This window comes from Diabrotica undecimpunctata, chromosome 1 (genome assembly GCF_040954645.1).
Source record: "Diabrotica undecimpunctata isolate CICGRU chromosome 1, icDiaUnde3, whole genome shotgun sequence".
Lineage (NCBI taxonomy): Eukaryota > Metazoa > Arthropoda > Insecta > Coleoptera > Chrysomelidae > Diabrotica > Diabrotica undecimpunctata.
In genome coordinates this window covers 20,155,183-20,170,863 of record NC_092803.1, presented here as the reverse complement: position 1 = coordinate 20,170,863, position 15,681 = coordinate 20,155,183, and the positions used below count along the sequence as shown (strand labels likewise).

Genomic DNA, 15,681 nt, shown 5'->3' with positions numbered 1-15,681 from the left:
AAATAAATTATTACAAATGAAAAATATCTTTTTAAATGCATAGAGGTTAACCTTTTTTTTAAAAACAAAGCAAAACAAATTCTAAATGTATGGTTAGGTTTGTACACTTCCCGTCATATAAAACTGGTACACTTTTTTTTCTCAATGTAAACCAGTGTTGAGACTGGATACAATCACTGGATTGGTTCGTGAATCAATTCGTTGTTGCCATCACAGATAACGGAATTGCACTAAATAAACAAAAATAACATTCAAAAATGTATGAAGTGTTTAGATAGATATTATTTTTATCATTAACAACAAAAACGGTATCTAATAAATTTAATAACAAGAGAGATGGTTGAGTTAATGTCCAAAATGTTTGAATATTTTTTTAATAATGGGGATATGTCAAAATATTAATATTTTAACAGTTTCGAATTGTAATACATATATTTAAATTCCACACTTGTTCACTGTAAAAGTTATTTATTTTGTATTAATTTCAAATAAAAATTTTAATTTTTCCAGTGTGTTTTATTTATTCTAGTATGCCACAAATCAATACAATTTTGTGCTACACTTTACGAGAAATGAATGACACCTCTCGATTTGAAATTAAACATAATAATTTAAAGTCATGTCAAGATTTTTTATTATCTATCATTATTTTGAATTGAAATATTTTCATAAATTATAATAAAACACGATTCAAGCCTTACCTTTAGCTGGTTTGATATATTTGTTGTTCTGGCAATGTTGCCCTAAAAATAAGAATGACATGTGACAAGATCAACTTACAAAGCTTGAAAAACACGATTTTCGGTTATAAGGGTTGTACCAGTTTTTTATGACGCGAACGGTACCAAATGACAAGAAAATAATGCTAACTGTTATATGTCAATACTAAATTTTTAAACTTTATAAGAATAATAATATGACAGTAAACGGGGAAGTTCTTGAGGATACAATCTGTCTCCTCAAGAACTTCCCCGTTTACTGTCAAACAATTACAATAGCAGACTTAAGTTCTCCAATCAACAATACAGGATAGTTTGAACCATGTTCTTTCAACCATCAATTAATAGAGTACCGGCATGTAAGTAATGTTTTGTTTATTTGTTCATTTATTAATTTATTACAGACTAATAGAATATTTTACCAATTTGTGGGTCTTACCTTGTCTACTTAAACATTTTATTCATTTTGAAAAACCACAGATATGTAATATTGGCATAATTACTGTAATTTATATATCATATATCATCTATCTTTGTTTATCTTTATGAGACAACACCCTAATATGGGTTTATTATTTCAGCATTTATTTAACTTTGTATCGAGACCTGAAGATGCTTTGCATATTGTAGAAAGCGAAACCGGTCGTCTGGATAGTTAAATTAAATTGATTGTAAGTCTAATTTATTATTTCTTTTACCTTTTGAAATGGACTCACACAAGCAACGCATTAAACAAATATCTGAATTCATTAAGTTTACATTCATTTTAAATCGCTTAATGCAACTGATATAAAGGACATTTTTTAAGTTTCTGTATTTACGTCCACCGGCAACTTTAATATGGAGAAATTCATAATACTATATTTGCTTGTTCATTATTTTTGTATTTTACAGTGCTAGTCAAAAGTCCCTTTTCCTCTCGTATCTTTTGAACGGTTATTGTTATAATAGTGAAATTTGGGGGGGGAGGTATTAAAAATACGTAGAATGCTCAACTAGTCATAACAGGTGACGTAATAGTGACAGATGACTTTACAGCGCCACTGTGACAGATAATTTTAAATGGGCCCTTATGGCAAGTGACACCTCGTTTAAAAGGTACTGAAAATACCTATTCAATCATAATAATTTTATTTGAGTTTAAGCTCATTTTGACGAATAAATTAAATCAATACTAAAATTGTAGCTTCTCATTTAATTAATAAATATTTAACAACCAGTTCTTATAGTAAGTGTTCAAAATGTGCGTCATCTACTTCCTGACAGTAGTGCATCCTATTTCTAAACTCTTGCCGTACTCGTTCAAATGTGTCGGGGGAAATTGCCCTACATTCTTCAAAAAATCGTTGTTTCAAAATGTGAATATTGTCGGATCTGTAGCGTAAACTTTAAAGATAGGGTCTGTAGCGTAAAGATTTTATGTATCTCCACAGAAAAAATCTAATGGTGTGATGTCCGGTGACTGAGCTGGCCATTCTATCGTACCTCGTCGTCTAATCCATCTACCACGATATTCCTCATCTAGGTAACGTCTTACTGTACCATAGTGGTGTGCAAAAGTACCATATTGTGAAAACGTTATTTCCAAGGTGCAGAATTCATCTTTATTATCCTCCAGAATTTCAAGTATTAACGGTTCAATTGCAATTTGTAACATCTCCAGATACACTTCACCGGTTAAGTTAGTATGTATCGAGAAAAACACGCCAACTATGGGGTTTCCCAATATAGCTGCCCAAACATTTATTTTTTTTTAATTGAGTGTGTGTTTCACGAAAGACGTGAGGATTTGTGACACTCCAGGACCTCACATTGTGTGTGTTAACATGTCCATTGAGAGAAAAAGTACTTTCATCACTAAAACAAATTGTTTTTATGTAATCGGGCTGTTGGTTAATTTTATTAGACATGTTTTCACAGAATTCAAGTCTTCGGTCGGGTAATCGTCAGAAAGTTGGAGCGCAATTTTTATTTTGTATGGATGAAATTTGTTTTCAGCCAACACTCGGTGTACTGTCTTTTGACTGATTTCATAGATAGATGCAACTTGGGCTGTAGAAAAAGGGCAAACTACCATTTCTGAAATTATGTCAATTTTTTTGTCATCATTAATTGTTGGTCGACCAGATCGTTTGACATCTTGTACACTACCTGTTTGTTTAAACTTCCGAAGAAGCTTCCTCAAATAAGCTCTCGGTGTAGGGCGATCGGGGTACCTCTCATTAAAAAGACGTTCTGCTGCATGGAAATTATTTTCACATTCAATAATTATTAACACAGCTGCTACTTTGTCGGCTACAGTACGTACGATTCTGTCTTTGTAAAAATTTAAACGTCTCGTTAAACAGTAATTAAACTAAATATTAACTAAGAACAACTAACTAAAAACAACTTGACTAAATTAAGAAAAACTAAATAGAAACAAAAACTAAATATTCAGGTATAAACGCGTTTGCAAACTAAAAAACACTGAATTGACTAAACTAAGCAGAAACAGAAACTAAATATTGAGCTATAAACGCTTTTGTAAACATGAAACAACTAGAGAATTGACAAACGTCAACTTTTTTGACGTTTGTTAAAAAACATCAAAAATCATCTTAAATCCAAACAAAATTATAATTGGTTTCAAATAAGTGTAGAGTAATAAATCATGAAGTGTCATAAAATTTGCCTGAATTTCGGTGTCGTCATGGGCGTAGGCAAATGGACGGATGTCAACTTCGTCGTCAAAAATTGATGTACCTCAAAATATCATATTTTGGATATTTTGTGATAACCAATTTTATTTAATTTTTCGATTAACTTATTCTTCAAACTCGTATTCCATTATATGGTCATTAAAGCTAATTACATTTTTATTTATAAAAACAAATTCACTTCCTTACTGAACGAATAAAAGCATTAGAAGAAACTGATAAGGGTATGACGCACCTCCTAATATTACTAAGAACTAAAATAAATCAACATGAAGACTAATAACGCGTAATGAGGTTTTACTTACACTTTCATTATAATCCCTCTTTTATTTTATTATTATCATTCGACATTCGAGTTAGTAATTGTTACTACACCAATTAAACGTACAGTAATATTGTGATATAGAAATAGTGAAAAAGTTATAAAATGGCGACATTTACTCCAAAGAAAAGAGGTGTAAAAAATTCTCCGCTATCTGTTAGTGAAAAAGTTATAATTTTAAATGTATATGATTGCATAAAACACGATCACCCTAGTTTGTCTGTGCAAGAAAGTGTTGAGCGATGTGCCCGAATGACTGGAATTGGACAGTCCACGATTTTTAAATTATTGCGAGAAAGAAAGATATCAGGCCAGTTAAGTCCATGCAAGAGAAAATCAGGAAGACCAATAAAAATCTTAGGTGAAGACACCAAACGTGACATTCGAAGAAAAGTTCATTCGTTTTATTTTAAAAAGGAAATACCCACCCTTGACAAAATACTAATGGAGATAAGCCAAGATAACGATATTCCTTTGATATCCAGAAAACTTTTATGGAAAACTTTAAAAAGTATGAATTTTTCCTGGGAAAAGCACAATCGAAAGGCACTATTACTGGAAAGTGATGAAATCATTTGCTGGAGACGAAAATATTTGAGAACTATAAAACAGTACCGCAGAGAGCACAAGAAAATTTTTTATCTTGATGAGACGTGGATAAACGAAGGTTACATAGTCCAAAAAATGTGGCAAGATAAAAATGTAACAAGTGCTCGCCAAGCTTTCATAGAAGGCCTTTCGACGGGTATTAAAGTGCCTTCGGGAAAAGGGAAGAGGCTTATAATTGCTCACATTGGAAGCGAAGAAGGATTTTTAAAAGAAGGTTTGTTAAGCTTTGAGTCGTGTCGGACGGGAGATTATCATGAGGACATGAATTCGGATGTCTTCGAAGACTACTTCGGGGAAATGTTAAAATTTCTTCCAGCTGATTCGGTCGTGGTTATGGATAATGCAAGCTACCATTCAAGGCGCATAGAGAAGGTACCAACTTCAGCTTGGAGAAAGCAAGAAATTATTAACTGGCTGTCAAATAAAGGTATTCAGTTTGAGACGAATTCAATAAAGAAGGAACTACTAGCCGTAGTAAAACAACATAAATCTCGCTTCATAAAATATGCCGTAGAAGATGTAGCAGAAAAGTATAAAGTAACTGTGCTACGCCTACCGCCATATCATTGCGAATTAAATCCCATAGAACTTATATGGGCACAAGTTAAAGGATATGTTGCAAGGCACAATACCACATTTAAAATGAAAGATGTCAAGGTATTGTTTGATCAAGCCATTATGGAAATCACATCAGAAAACTGGCAAAAAGCAATCCAGCATGTTTTAAAAGAGGAAGATAAAATGTGGGAACTGGACAACTTGGTCGATCAGGTGGTTGACCCTATAATTATAACACCAGGGGATGATGACAGTTCTTCGGATAAAGACTATAGTGATGTAGAATTGTAATAACGTATCCAGTAAAGTTTTTGTAGTTTTTGTGAATAAATTGATTTAAACTCCCCACAAGTGTTTCAATATGTAAAGTTCATTCGTGTGTGTTTGTGAGTATTTCCCGATTTCGGTTCGTATATATTTTATTGTTACATTTTATATTTTTTAATAACACTGTTCTGCTGTATTACATTTTTATTTCCTTTAATATGATTTTTAAGAATGCATATTCTTTTGTCAATTAACCCACTAGCGCGCCTCTGGCTCAGTGTTTATCTGTCGATAACAATGGACTAATCCCTTAAAACAGGGTGATACCTACCTGCTCTTTATGAAACGACAGAATTTTGCAATGCGGACGGAATTTATTGACGGATTATTGACGGATTACCCTGTAGCGCTTTCGAATACTTCATGAGATTTTATTACTCTACACTCATTAGAAATAGATTATAGTATGATTGAATAGGTATAATAAAATAATTGTAGTTTCGCATTTAATGAATAAATATTCTAACGTTTGCCTCTGGTTAATTGTCAAAAAAGTTTACCTAAAAACAATGGACAGTGGAAGTGTGACGTCACAACTGTCAATTACTTTCCAAACAAAAGTTGAAATGCCCAATCTCAAGACTTTTTAAATTCTATAAAGTTAACATTTTGCTTCCTCTGCTGCTTTTTTTTAAGTATAGTGTTTTTTACGATAATACCATCATAATTCAGTGTTCTATTTCTATGAAATATAGTTTAAAAATTTAAATTAAAGACATTCTAACCTTACTTTATTGATACATGCATTTTATTGCTATTTTTATAAAACAACATGCTTTATTATTTACACAACCTTGTAAAATTGTTGTAGTAACTATTAGAATACGTAGATATTGCAAAAAGCGGAAAGATTCTGTAAAAAAAATGAAAAAATAACGAAAAATACAAATTATCCACACTAAACAAGGTTTGTTTGGAAAGTGAAACTGACAGATGTCAATAAAATCTACGTCATCACTTCCACGGTCCATTAGAGAATTGAAAAATGTCAAATTTTTGACACGTAATCACAGGCGGAGATTTTAATATTTATTAAATAAGAAACTACAATTTTAGTATTTATTTAATTTATTTATCAAAATGGGCATAAACTCAAATAAAATTAGTATGGTTGAATAGGAATTTTCAATACCTATCAAACGAGATATCTCTTGCCAAAAGTCCTATTTAAAATTATCTGTCATAGTGGCGCTGTAACGTCATCTGTAACTATTACGTCACCTGTTATGACTAGTTGAGAAGTCTACGTCTGTTTATTACCTCCCTCCAAATTTCACTATTAGAACAATGGGGGGGATATATTTCACCATTCAAAAGATACGAGGGGGGGAACAGACTTTTGACTAGCACTGAAAAATATATCAAATAATTAATTACGGTAGTAATAGTAACATTTATCACCAATAAATATATATCAGAACAAGAATAACATCACAAAAATTGTTTATTAAATACTTACGTAGCTCAGAAACGTACGCTGGAGTAGTACGATAGTCCCATCCATTGATTTCAGTAATAAGCTTAGGTAAATATTAGACTTTGTTTTGATTTGATTCGTATGCATATAATCGATGACGCATGGGGAATCTTTCATTTTTCCGACTGTATATGTATGTATATAAAAACAATATAAACAAGAGGAAAAAATTCAAAATAGATGAATATGTTATGAGAGAAATAAAAATCTTTGTAAAATTAGATAAATAGAAAATATTTTATTGTAAAATTAGAGCAGGATTATGATTGTATACTTACCTAAACAAACGATAATAGAGCTTCCGTATAAAAAAATACAAAATAATTCGATGAAGGTAAGATGGAAAATCGAAATTAACTCCGAAGCCAATAATGCCCAAACACACACACACACACAACTTTGTTTATTCTAGAGTTGTTACATTTTGTTTATGATCTGCCGTTTCTGCATGCAGAGTTTTATAGTATGATTTTTATTTTAGGTTTACGTGAGAACGAGATTAAAATGGAATTCGAAAGATCATTGGTAACACACACACGAGAAAATCCGTACAAGTGTGAATCTTGTTTGAAGGAATTTTCGACAAAAGAATGTTTAACAAGTCATTTGAGAATACACACTGGTGAAAAGGCTTACAAGTGTGAAGTTTGTTTTAAGCAATTTAGTCAAGATAATAATTTGAAAAGGCATTTAAGTATACACACTGGAGAAAAACCTTACAAGTGCGAAATTTGTTTTAAGCGATTTAGTCGAAAACATCATTTAAAATATCATTTAAGAATACACACTGGAGAAAAGCCTTACAAGTGCCAAATTTGTTTTAAGCAATTTAGTCAAGATCATAGTTTGAAAAATCATTTAAGGATACACACTGGAGAAAAGCCTTACAAATGCGAAATTTGTTTTAAGCAATTTAGTCAAGATCATAGTTTGAAAAAGCATTTAAGAATACACACCGGAGAAAAGCCTTACAAGTGCGAAATTTGTTTTAAGCAATTTAGTCGAGAACATCATTTAAAATATCATTTAAGAATACACACTGGAGAAAAGCCTTACAAGTGCCAAATTTGTTTTAAGCAATTTAATCAAGATCATAGTTTGAAAAATCATTTAAGGATACACACTGGAGAAAAACCTTACAAATGCGAAATTTGTTTTAAGCAATTTAGTCAAGATCATAATTTGAAAAAGCATTTAAGAATACACACTGAAGAAAAGCCTTACAAGTGCGAAATTTGTTTTAAGCAATTTAGTCGAGATGAACATTTAAAAAATCATTTAAGGATACACACTGGAGAAAAGCCTTACAAATGTGAAATTTGTTTTAAGCAATTTATTCAAGATCATAACTTGAAAAGGCATTTAAGAATACACACGGTAGAAAAGCATTACAAGTGCGAAATTTGTTTTAAGCAATTTAGTCAACATCATAATTTGAAAAGGCATTTAAGAATACACACTGGAGAAAAACCTTAAAAGTGCGAAATTTTGTATTAAACAATTTAGACAAGATAGACATTTGACAAATCATTTAAGAATATACACTTTTGTAAAGCCTTACAAGTGTGGAATTCTAAAATAAACAATGTGCACACTTATTTATGAAATTAGTGGTCACTTGATCAATAATAAAACAAAACATAAAAATACAACAGTTTATTAATTTCCACAGAATATGGCCTACTTGACATGTTGCTGTAGAAAGGGCTTCATTAGAGGATAAATTTTAATGTTATCCCTATAACAGGTTGATTGCCGAATACTCCGATCGGAATATTCCGGCCTCCTGTAACGACACTAGCGTCTAGCCGTTGGCAGGTCAGGATAATCCTGACCAATCCAATCGCACTTGATTTTGTGTGTGGCGCCTCATTCAAATTATGTACAGGTTTGAAGTTTGAATGTAACAGTTCTCATATCACGAAACGTTCTCAGATTGTTCACACAAACAAGAAGTTATGTTTAATTGTGTTTTGAATACAGTTTTATTATTTTACATATTATAAATTATTATTATCTTATTGTGAGTTGGCAACAAGTGACAAGACAGAGACAGTGACACAAAGGGAGTGGGAGGGCTTGTCTGCTTGTCACTTATTATTATTATAGATCATAGTTGTTGTTATGTTGTTGTATAATAACCAATATCAAATATCAGCAATAGTCTGACGTTCAGATATACTTAGAAGTAACTGTCCAATATCAGTTTGATGTCCAATGTGTGTTTTTATAAAATTGACTTCAACTTTTTCTGCCCATTGAACCACAACCTTGAGACCTGCTGGGCAAAATCCACCAATTTTTATACTGCTTTTCATTTTTAAGTGCCTCTTTCCTTTGCTTTCAGAATTAAAGCAGCCTGACCTATGACACAGAAACTTCATTGTTTTGTGAGTCTGTGGAAAAGTTCTCTACTTTAAAGTATTTTGTTTTTGTACTACTTTCAATAGAACATTTCCACTCCTGAAAAGAAGCTAAATTGGAAAATTGAAGTGTTTCACTTTCTAGGATCAGGTTGTGTTCTTCTTGGAAGTGAGTGTGGAATTCTGCAACATAACTTGAATGAAAATTACACAAGGGACACTTCTTGAATCTTGTGACACAAAGGGTGAGGGCTTACCTGCTTGTCACTTATTATAGATCATAGTTGTTGTATAATAAAAATAATAATCACAATAAGATGGTATATACGTGGAAGTGATAATAATAAATATTTAAAACAAGTTATATCATTTATGTATACTTCCAATATATATGATAATAAATCTCCCAGATATAACATGGTCCAGGTGTAGTGTTTACAGAGAACAAATATAATAATGGAAAGTTTTAAGTTCTTCAGTGGAATTCATATACCTGGATAAACTTTTGATCAATTTGTAACAGATTTGAGAATCCAAGCCAAATTAGGTGAATTTTTAGAACAAGAAGGTTGATTCGGGATAGAATAGTTAAAGGAGTAGATGATAATGCTTTACAAGAAATACTGCTAGGATAAATAGATTTAAATTTACGAAAAACAGAAATGTGCAGGCTTTCAGAAGCAGGCAAAACTTTTACAAGAAAAACAGGTAAATGCAGTCAGAAAAAGGAGTTCCCAAGTAGAGACTGACCCAAAAGGAAGAACTTTTAACTGAGTTTTTTTATGTGGAAATATTGTTAAATTTAATATACCTATGTATATATTTTATTCAGTAAATCACTACAGTTGACAAAGAATTACTTTATTAATATTGTAAGTCCTTGTATGTATACCTCTAATATGTAATACAGTCGGAAAAATGAAAGATTACCCATAAATGATCATATCAATCACTTATTTTGTATTTGCTGTCTTTTTCTATAACAAACATTTGTTATTTATAGAAAAAGACAGCAAATACAAAATAAGTGATTGATATGATCCTTCATGGGTAATCTTTCATTTTTCCAGCTGTATATCTGCCAGATATAACAAAGCTAAATAGACTAAGCATTTTTTATCTTTATAGAGAGTTATAGCGAGTGAATGAATAAAACAACCAAATTTATAATAATTTTTAATATCTTAGAAAAAATACATGTTTATAAATTATTATTTGCACACAGTCTGATAACCTGAAATTAATAGCAAACTACTAGTTTTTATGTTTAATAAAAAAGTAGAATAGCTACTGTTTTGAAACTAAACTTAAAGATAGCAAGTCAGTTTCTTCAGAACTTGGTTTCTGAATTTTGGTTCTGGTATTTTTCATTTTCTTTTTTGTAGAAAATAGCCTACGTTGCATTTGAATCTTTTTATTATGAGGGACATTGATGTTCGTAGATGCAGGACTGGAAAAATTCGATACAGTTAATGCTGATAGTGTTGGTGCAATTGGCGCAATTGCTTTTTCAAAAACCTCGAGCTGTTGGAGAGAAGTAGCGGAATCCAGCAGTTCCAAAAATTTCACTTTTATACTCTCTTTTTTATTATTGAATGTAGCTGTTGAATTTTCTTCTTTTTTACTTATTTCTGTAAGAATACATTCTTCGACTTTATTTTTAGAAATATCAGTAGGGGGTTGATTTCCACTGTTGGACTCTAAAACTACAAACAGAACTATATTAACAAACAAAACCAATATCTGTACTTCTTTAACCTTCAATAACATTAAAATCAATTGTCAATCCAGAACCATAAATTAAATGTGTGAGTTGCAGCAAATAAAAATATTTGTTAGTTATATTACTATTGTTTTTACCTTGTAAATTTTCTTGGTTTTCAGAATGTAAACCTCTGTATCTGCACAAGAGGTGAATGTGTTTACACATATTCCATTTGATTGCAGAATCTATGCAGGAACACCTGTATCGGTGGATACATGAGCCACATTCAGTACAAAATATCTCACATTTGCAGTTTATTTCATTTTCTTCTACTGTATATACTTCATACTTTCTAGAGGAAGCAATGCTTCAACCATTCTCAGATGGAATTATTAAGGACATGTTCAAATCTAAGCTAATTTTGTGACATATGTGCAATTCTTTGATTTTATTGCAAATTTTACCTTTATGTAAGACTATTAATGAATCAAACAGTTTGTCCCTGACGAATTTCATTATTGCTAAAATGGCTTTATCCAAACGTTTAACGGTTTTTCCATTTAAATATAAATACTTCAGTGTTCTGTGCATACGCTCTATGTGCATATTAGTATTTAAACCTGTATGCATCCTGTAACAATATGCCCAAAATTCTGATTTATTGGCATAATAACTTTTAAAATAATGCAAAAAGGGATGAAGATCAGGATCATTTTCCAATTGGCACTGAAACTCTTTTAACATTATCGAAAATGTGGGTACATCTGTTTCTTGTAAAATTATACGCAGTTGTTTGTATACCAGCACCTACAATACATACAGTTATTAATAAATTATATGGTTGTACTAGCATTTATAATTTTGAATTATATTTATTCACCAAAGTGTACAAACCTGTTTTTCTTTGGTGGTAATTTTACACGAATTATTTCGCCATGCTCGATCCAAGTGCCAAGTACAATACAGTCTAAAAAAAGAACGAAATTACTCTTAATTATTTAAATAATAACTTTGATAACTAACCTATGCTCAGGAAGAGTCATCACTTGTATCCATGCATTATAAAATGAATCTGCTAGGTCAGACATGAAATTTTTACAGGATATTAGTCCTACTTTTTCTTTTATGGCGGAGAAAAATACAGTAAGGACCTCTTGATCGCTTCTGTTGGATATTAGAAATGCGCATGGAAATCCTTGTCTTAAATTATCCAACACTAAAACAGTATTCAGCTCAAACCCATATCCATTTGTTCCATGTGTACCATCTACACATACACAGTCCGAACCATATTTACACATTATCTCAGCTTGTGCGTCAGTCATAATAATTAAAACAAAGTCGTTAGACTTCAAGAATGGATATTTTTCATTAGTGGTTTCTTGTGCTTTGTAAAATAAAACATTTCCAGTCGCCTCCATGTCTTTTACCCATGCATCCACACTAATTCCATCAACTTTGTGGTGCCCTGAAGATGTATTTAAATTATATGCACATTCGATGTTGTACAAATCTTTTTTTGTAAGAAGATGCAATCTTTCTAACTCAGAATTTCGAACAGAGTCACGCACTTCATCTAAAATAGTTGAAAATGGAATTCTCAAGGCAATTTTTTCAGCAATAGACTGACGTTCAGATACACTTAGAAATAACTGTCCAATATCAGTTTGATGTCCAATGTGTGTTTTTATAAAATTGACTTCAACTTTTTCTGCCAAATCAACCACAACCGTGAAACCTGATGGGCAAAATCCACCAATTTTTATACTGCCTTTCATTTTTAAGTGCCTCTTTCCTTTGCTATCAGAATTAAAGCAGCCTGACCGATGACACAGAAACTTCATTGTCTTGTGAGTCTTTGCGGAAAAGTTCTCTACTTTAACGTATTTGGTTTTTGTACTACTTTCAATAGAATATTTCCACTCCTGAAAAGAGGCTAAATTGGAAAATTGAAGTGTTTCACTTTCTTGGATTAGGTTGTGTTCTTCTTGAAAGTGAGTGTGCAATTCTGCAACATAACTTGAATGAAAATTACACAAAGGACACTTCTTAGAATCTTTGTTAATTTTGCTATCTTCCGTTGAAGTGTCTACAACATTTTTGTGAGTTTTTTCATGATAACGTAAATGTTTTTTGTGGTTGAAATTGTTACCACATATTCTACATTTAAAATTGTAATTTACTACTTCCACCTGCACTAATTCTGGGTGAAACTTCTTAATATGTTTGCGTAAATTTGAGGTATTTAAGAATACTTTTTTACAGTTTTTGCACTCGCAATCCATTTTCTTTTTTCTTTCACGGGGTCTCGCAACGAAATACAAAATTTGAAATTCAAATTCAGCTAAATAACACAAATTGATCAATGCGACTGCGCAGTAGATTTATTTGTAATTGGTTAGGATCGCTATCTTGTCACTTGTTGCCAACTCACAATAAGATAATATTTATAATATGTAAAATAATAAAACTGTGTATTAAAAACAATTAAACATAACTCCTTGTTTGTGTGAACAATCTGAGAACGTTTCGTGATATGAGAAATGAGAACTGTTACATTCAAACCTGTACATAATTTGAATGACGCGCCACACACAAAATCAAGTGCAATTGGATTGGTCAGGATTATCCTGACCTGCCAAGGGCTAGACGCTAGTTGTAACGACACCGCCTACTCCGATCGGAGTATCGATCACACATTCGAGTTAAGACTTAGTAAAGTGTCGGCATTGTACGTAGACGTTTTAAATTTTGCGGCGTGACTGATAGGTGTGTTTTTTAGTAGTAGGTACTGTCGGTTTCGCAATTTTTTTTCTCAATCGGTAATTTTTTTCAAGTAAAGAAGAGCAATTAGCCAGGCGCTTCTGCATTAAACAAGAGGCATTCGAGTGATAAAAAATCAGTTACTAGGAAGAGGAATAAACCTCTAACTCTAGTAGCAGTGATGATGCTTTTTCATTTGACGGAAGCGATAGTTCAGAATCTGAAGATGAGGCTGTTGTTGAAAATGTACAATTTGTAAATACGGCACACACTACTGCATGGAGTAATACAGGTTCAATGAATAAGATTATATGTTAGAAGAAACAGGAATTATTAGTTCCAGCGCCTGGTAATGGAACCCTTTTGGATTTCTTTGGACTACTGGTAGACGATAATTTTTTGAATGATGTACATTTTACAAAGATATATGCTGTAGAAGTTTTTCTACGTGTAGGAACATCTACAAAATCTAGAATTACAAACTGGAAGGAGTTGACGGTTAGTGAATTAAAATTATTTTTAGCATTACTTCTGCATATGGGCACTATCTCCTTGACAAGAATAACTGATTATTGGAAAATCGATCCTCTATTTGACATTCCTGCCTTAAGAAACAATATGTCGCGAAACAGATTTCTTTTTATTTTGAGATGCCTACATTTTACACCTCCTAATACAGGGGCAACTGATCGGTTATGCAAAATAAGGTATGTTGTCGACTACTTCAATAAGAAAATGACTGAAATTTATTATCCCGGACGATCTGTCACTCGATGAAGCAATGGTACTTTGGCGTGGGCGCTTGCAATTTAAGCAATACGTTAAAAACAAACGACATAAATACGGCATTAAGTTATATATGTTGACAGAACCAAAAGGCTTGATATTAAAATTTCATGTGTACCAAGGCGCTTCAGATATTCACAGTGGCCCTGGTCATACACAAAATGTAGTACTACATTTGTTAAGAGAAAAGCTATAATCGGTTCACAATTTGTCGATAGCTCACTACAAGTTTAACCCTAATTAGAGAACTGAAATACATAGAGGATAAGTAATACGATATAATAGTAAAAACCAACCTGAAACTGACGGTTTAAGATGTTTTCGGCTAACCCACCTTGTATCTGAAGGAATACAATACCTTATAATCCTATTACGAGGGTATTTTGGATGGTTATAGATGACCGACCAGTGTCGTAGAGTATATGATTTAAACATTTATTTGAACTAAATAAATATATTTTTTAAATTGTACTTATGTAAATTGTATTTTTTAATAAAACTTCTTTATTTTATTCAAAAATAAAAAGTTTCTTGGCATTTGTACAAGATACATTTATTTAATTAAGGGGAAAGCCGCCAAATGTCGCCTGGCAAAATTGTTTTAAATGTATTCATTATTTTCGAATCCGGAGAAAACTAATAAATATTTTGAAAAATTTAAACGCAGAATGAAAGATTACATTATTACTGAGGGCAGAAAGTCCCTGAAAACTTCTACAATGTTTATTTTAATATGTAACAGGGGTAAAAATAAAAGAGAAAATATAGTATAATTTTTAATTGAAAATATTGCATGCAAAAGAAACTATTTATTTATTCTAATAAATATTTCATTCTGCCTTTAAATTTATCAAATATGCTTTTTAGTTTTCTCAGGATTTGAAAAAAAAAATGGATACATTTAAAACACATTGAACATTTTGACAGGCGATATTTTGCGCCTTTCCCCTTTAATGCCTTACGATTACAACTACTATTACTTACCTTATATAATTGCGATTAAAAAACTATTCAAATTCAAAATAAATAGGATCAACTTCGGAATCCGAGTCGTCTTGAGTTATTAATTAGCGGTTGTGTCTCTACGGTCGCATCAATTATGTTATCAAGATCCCACATTTTTTGTTCTTCTTCTATTACATGTCTTACTGCTTCTTTCCAGTTTTGTTCTGTAATGTGTTGTAAAGACTCGTATCACAATTCACGTACAGCTTGTATTTTATATGACGTATTTTTTCTAGCCACTTAATTTTTCTTTTGTGCCCAAATGAGTTCAATTGGATTTATTTCGCAGTGGTAGGGTGGAAGTCTAAGGACTGTGATGTTTCGCCTTTCCGCCATTTTGTCAACTAC

The 15,681-nt window shown here is 31.8% G+C and overlaps 1 protein-coding gene across 3 annotated transcripts in view; it reads left to right on the top strand.

Moving 5' to 3' along the window:
* Nucleotides 1-15,681, top strand: part of LOC140445998 (uncharacterized) — a 30,497-nt gene that overhangs the window by 2,504 nt on the left and 12,312 nt on the right. The window contains exon 2 of one of the 3 annotated variants that reach the window (XM_072538492.1): nucleotides 7,193-8,592. The exons of the other annotated variants lie outside the window; for them this stretch is intronic. Coding sequence (XP_072394593.1) covers nucleotides 7,193-8,187 — 995 coding nt within the window. The 3' untranslated portion in view covers nucleotides 8,188-8,592. Of the gene's footprint in view, nucleotides 1-7,192; nucleotides 8,593-15,681 lie in introns of those variants that run through there. 3 annotated transcript variants of the gene reach the window in all.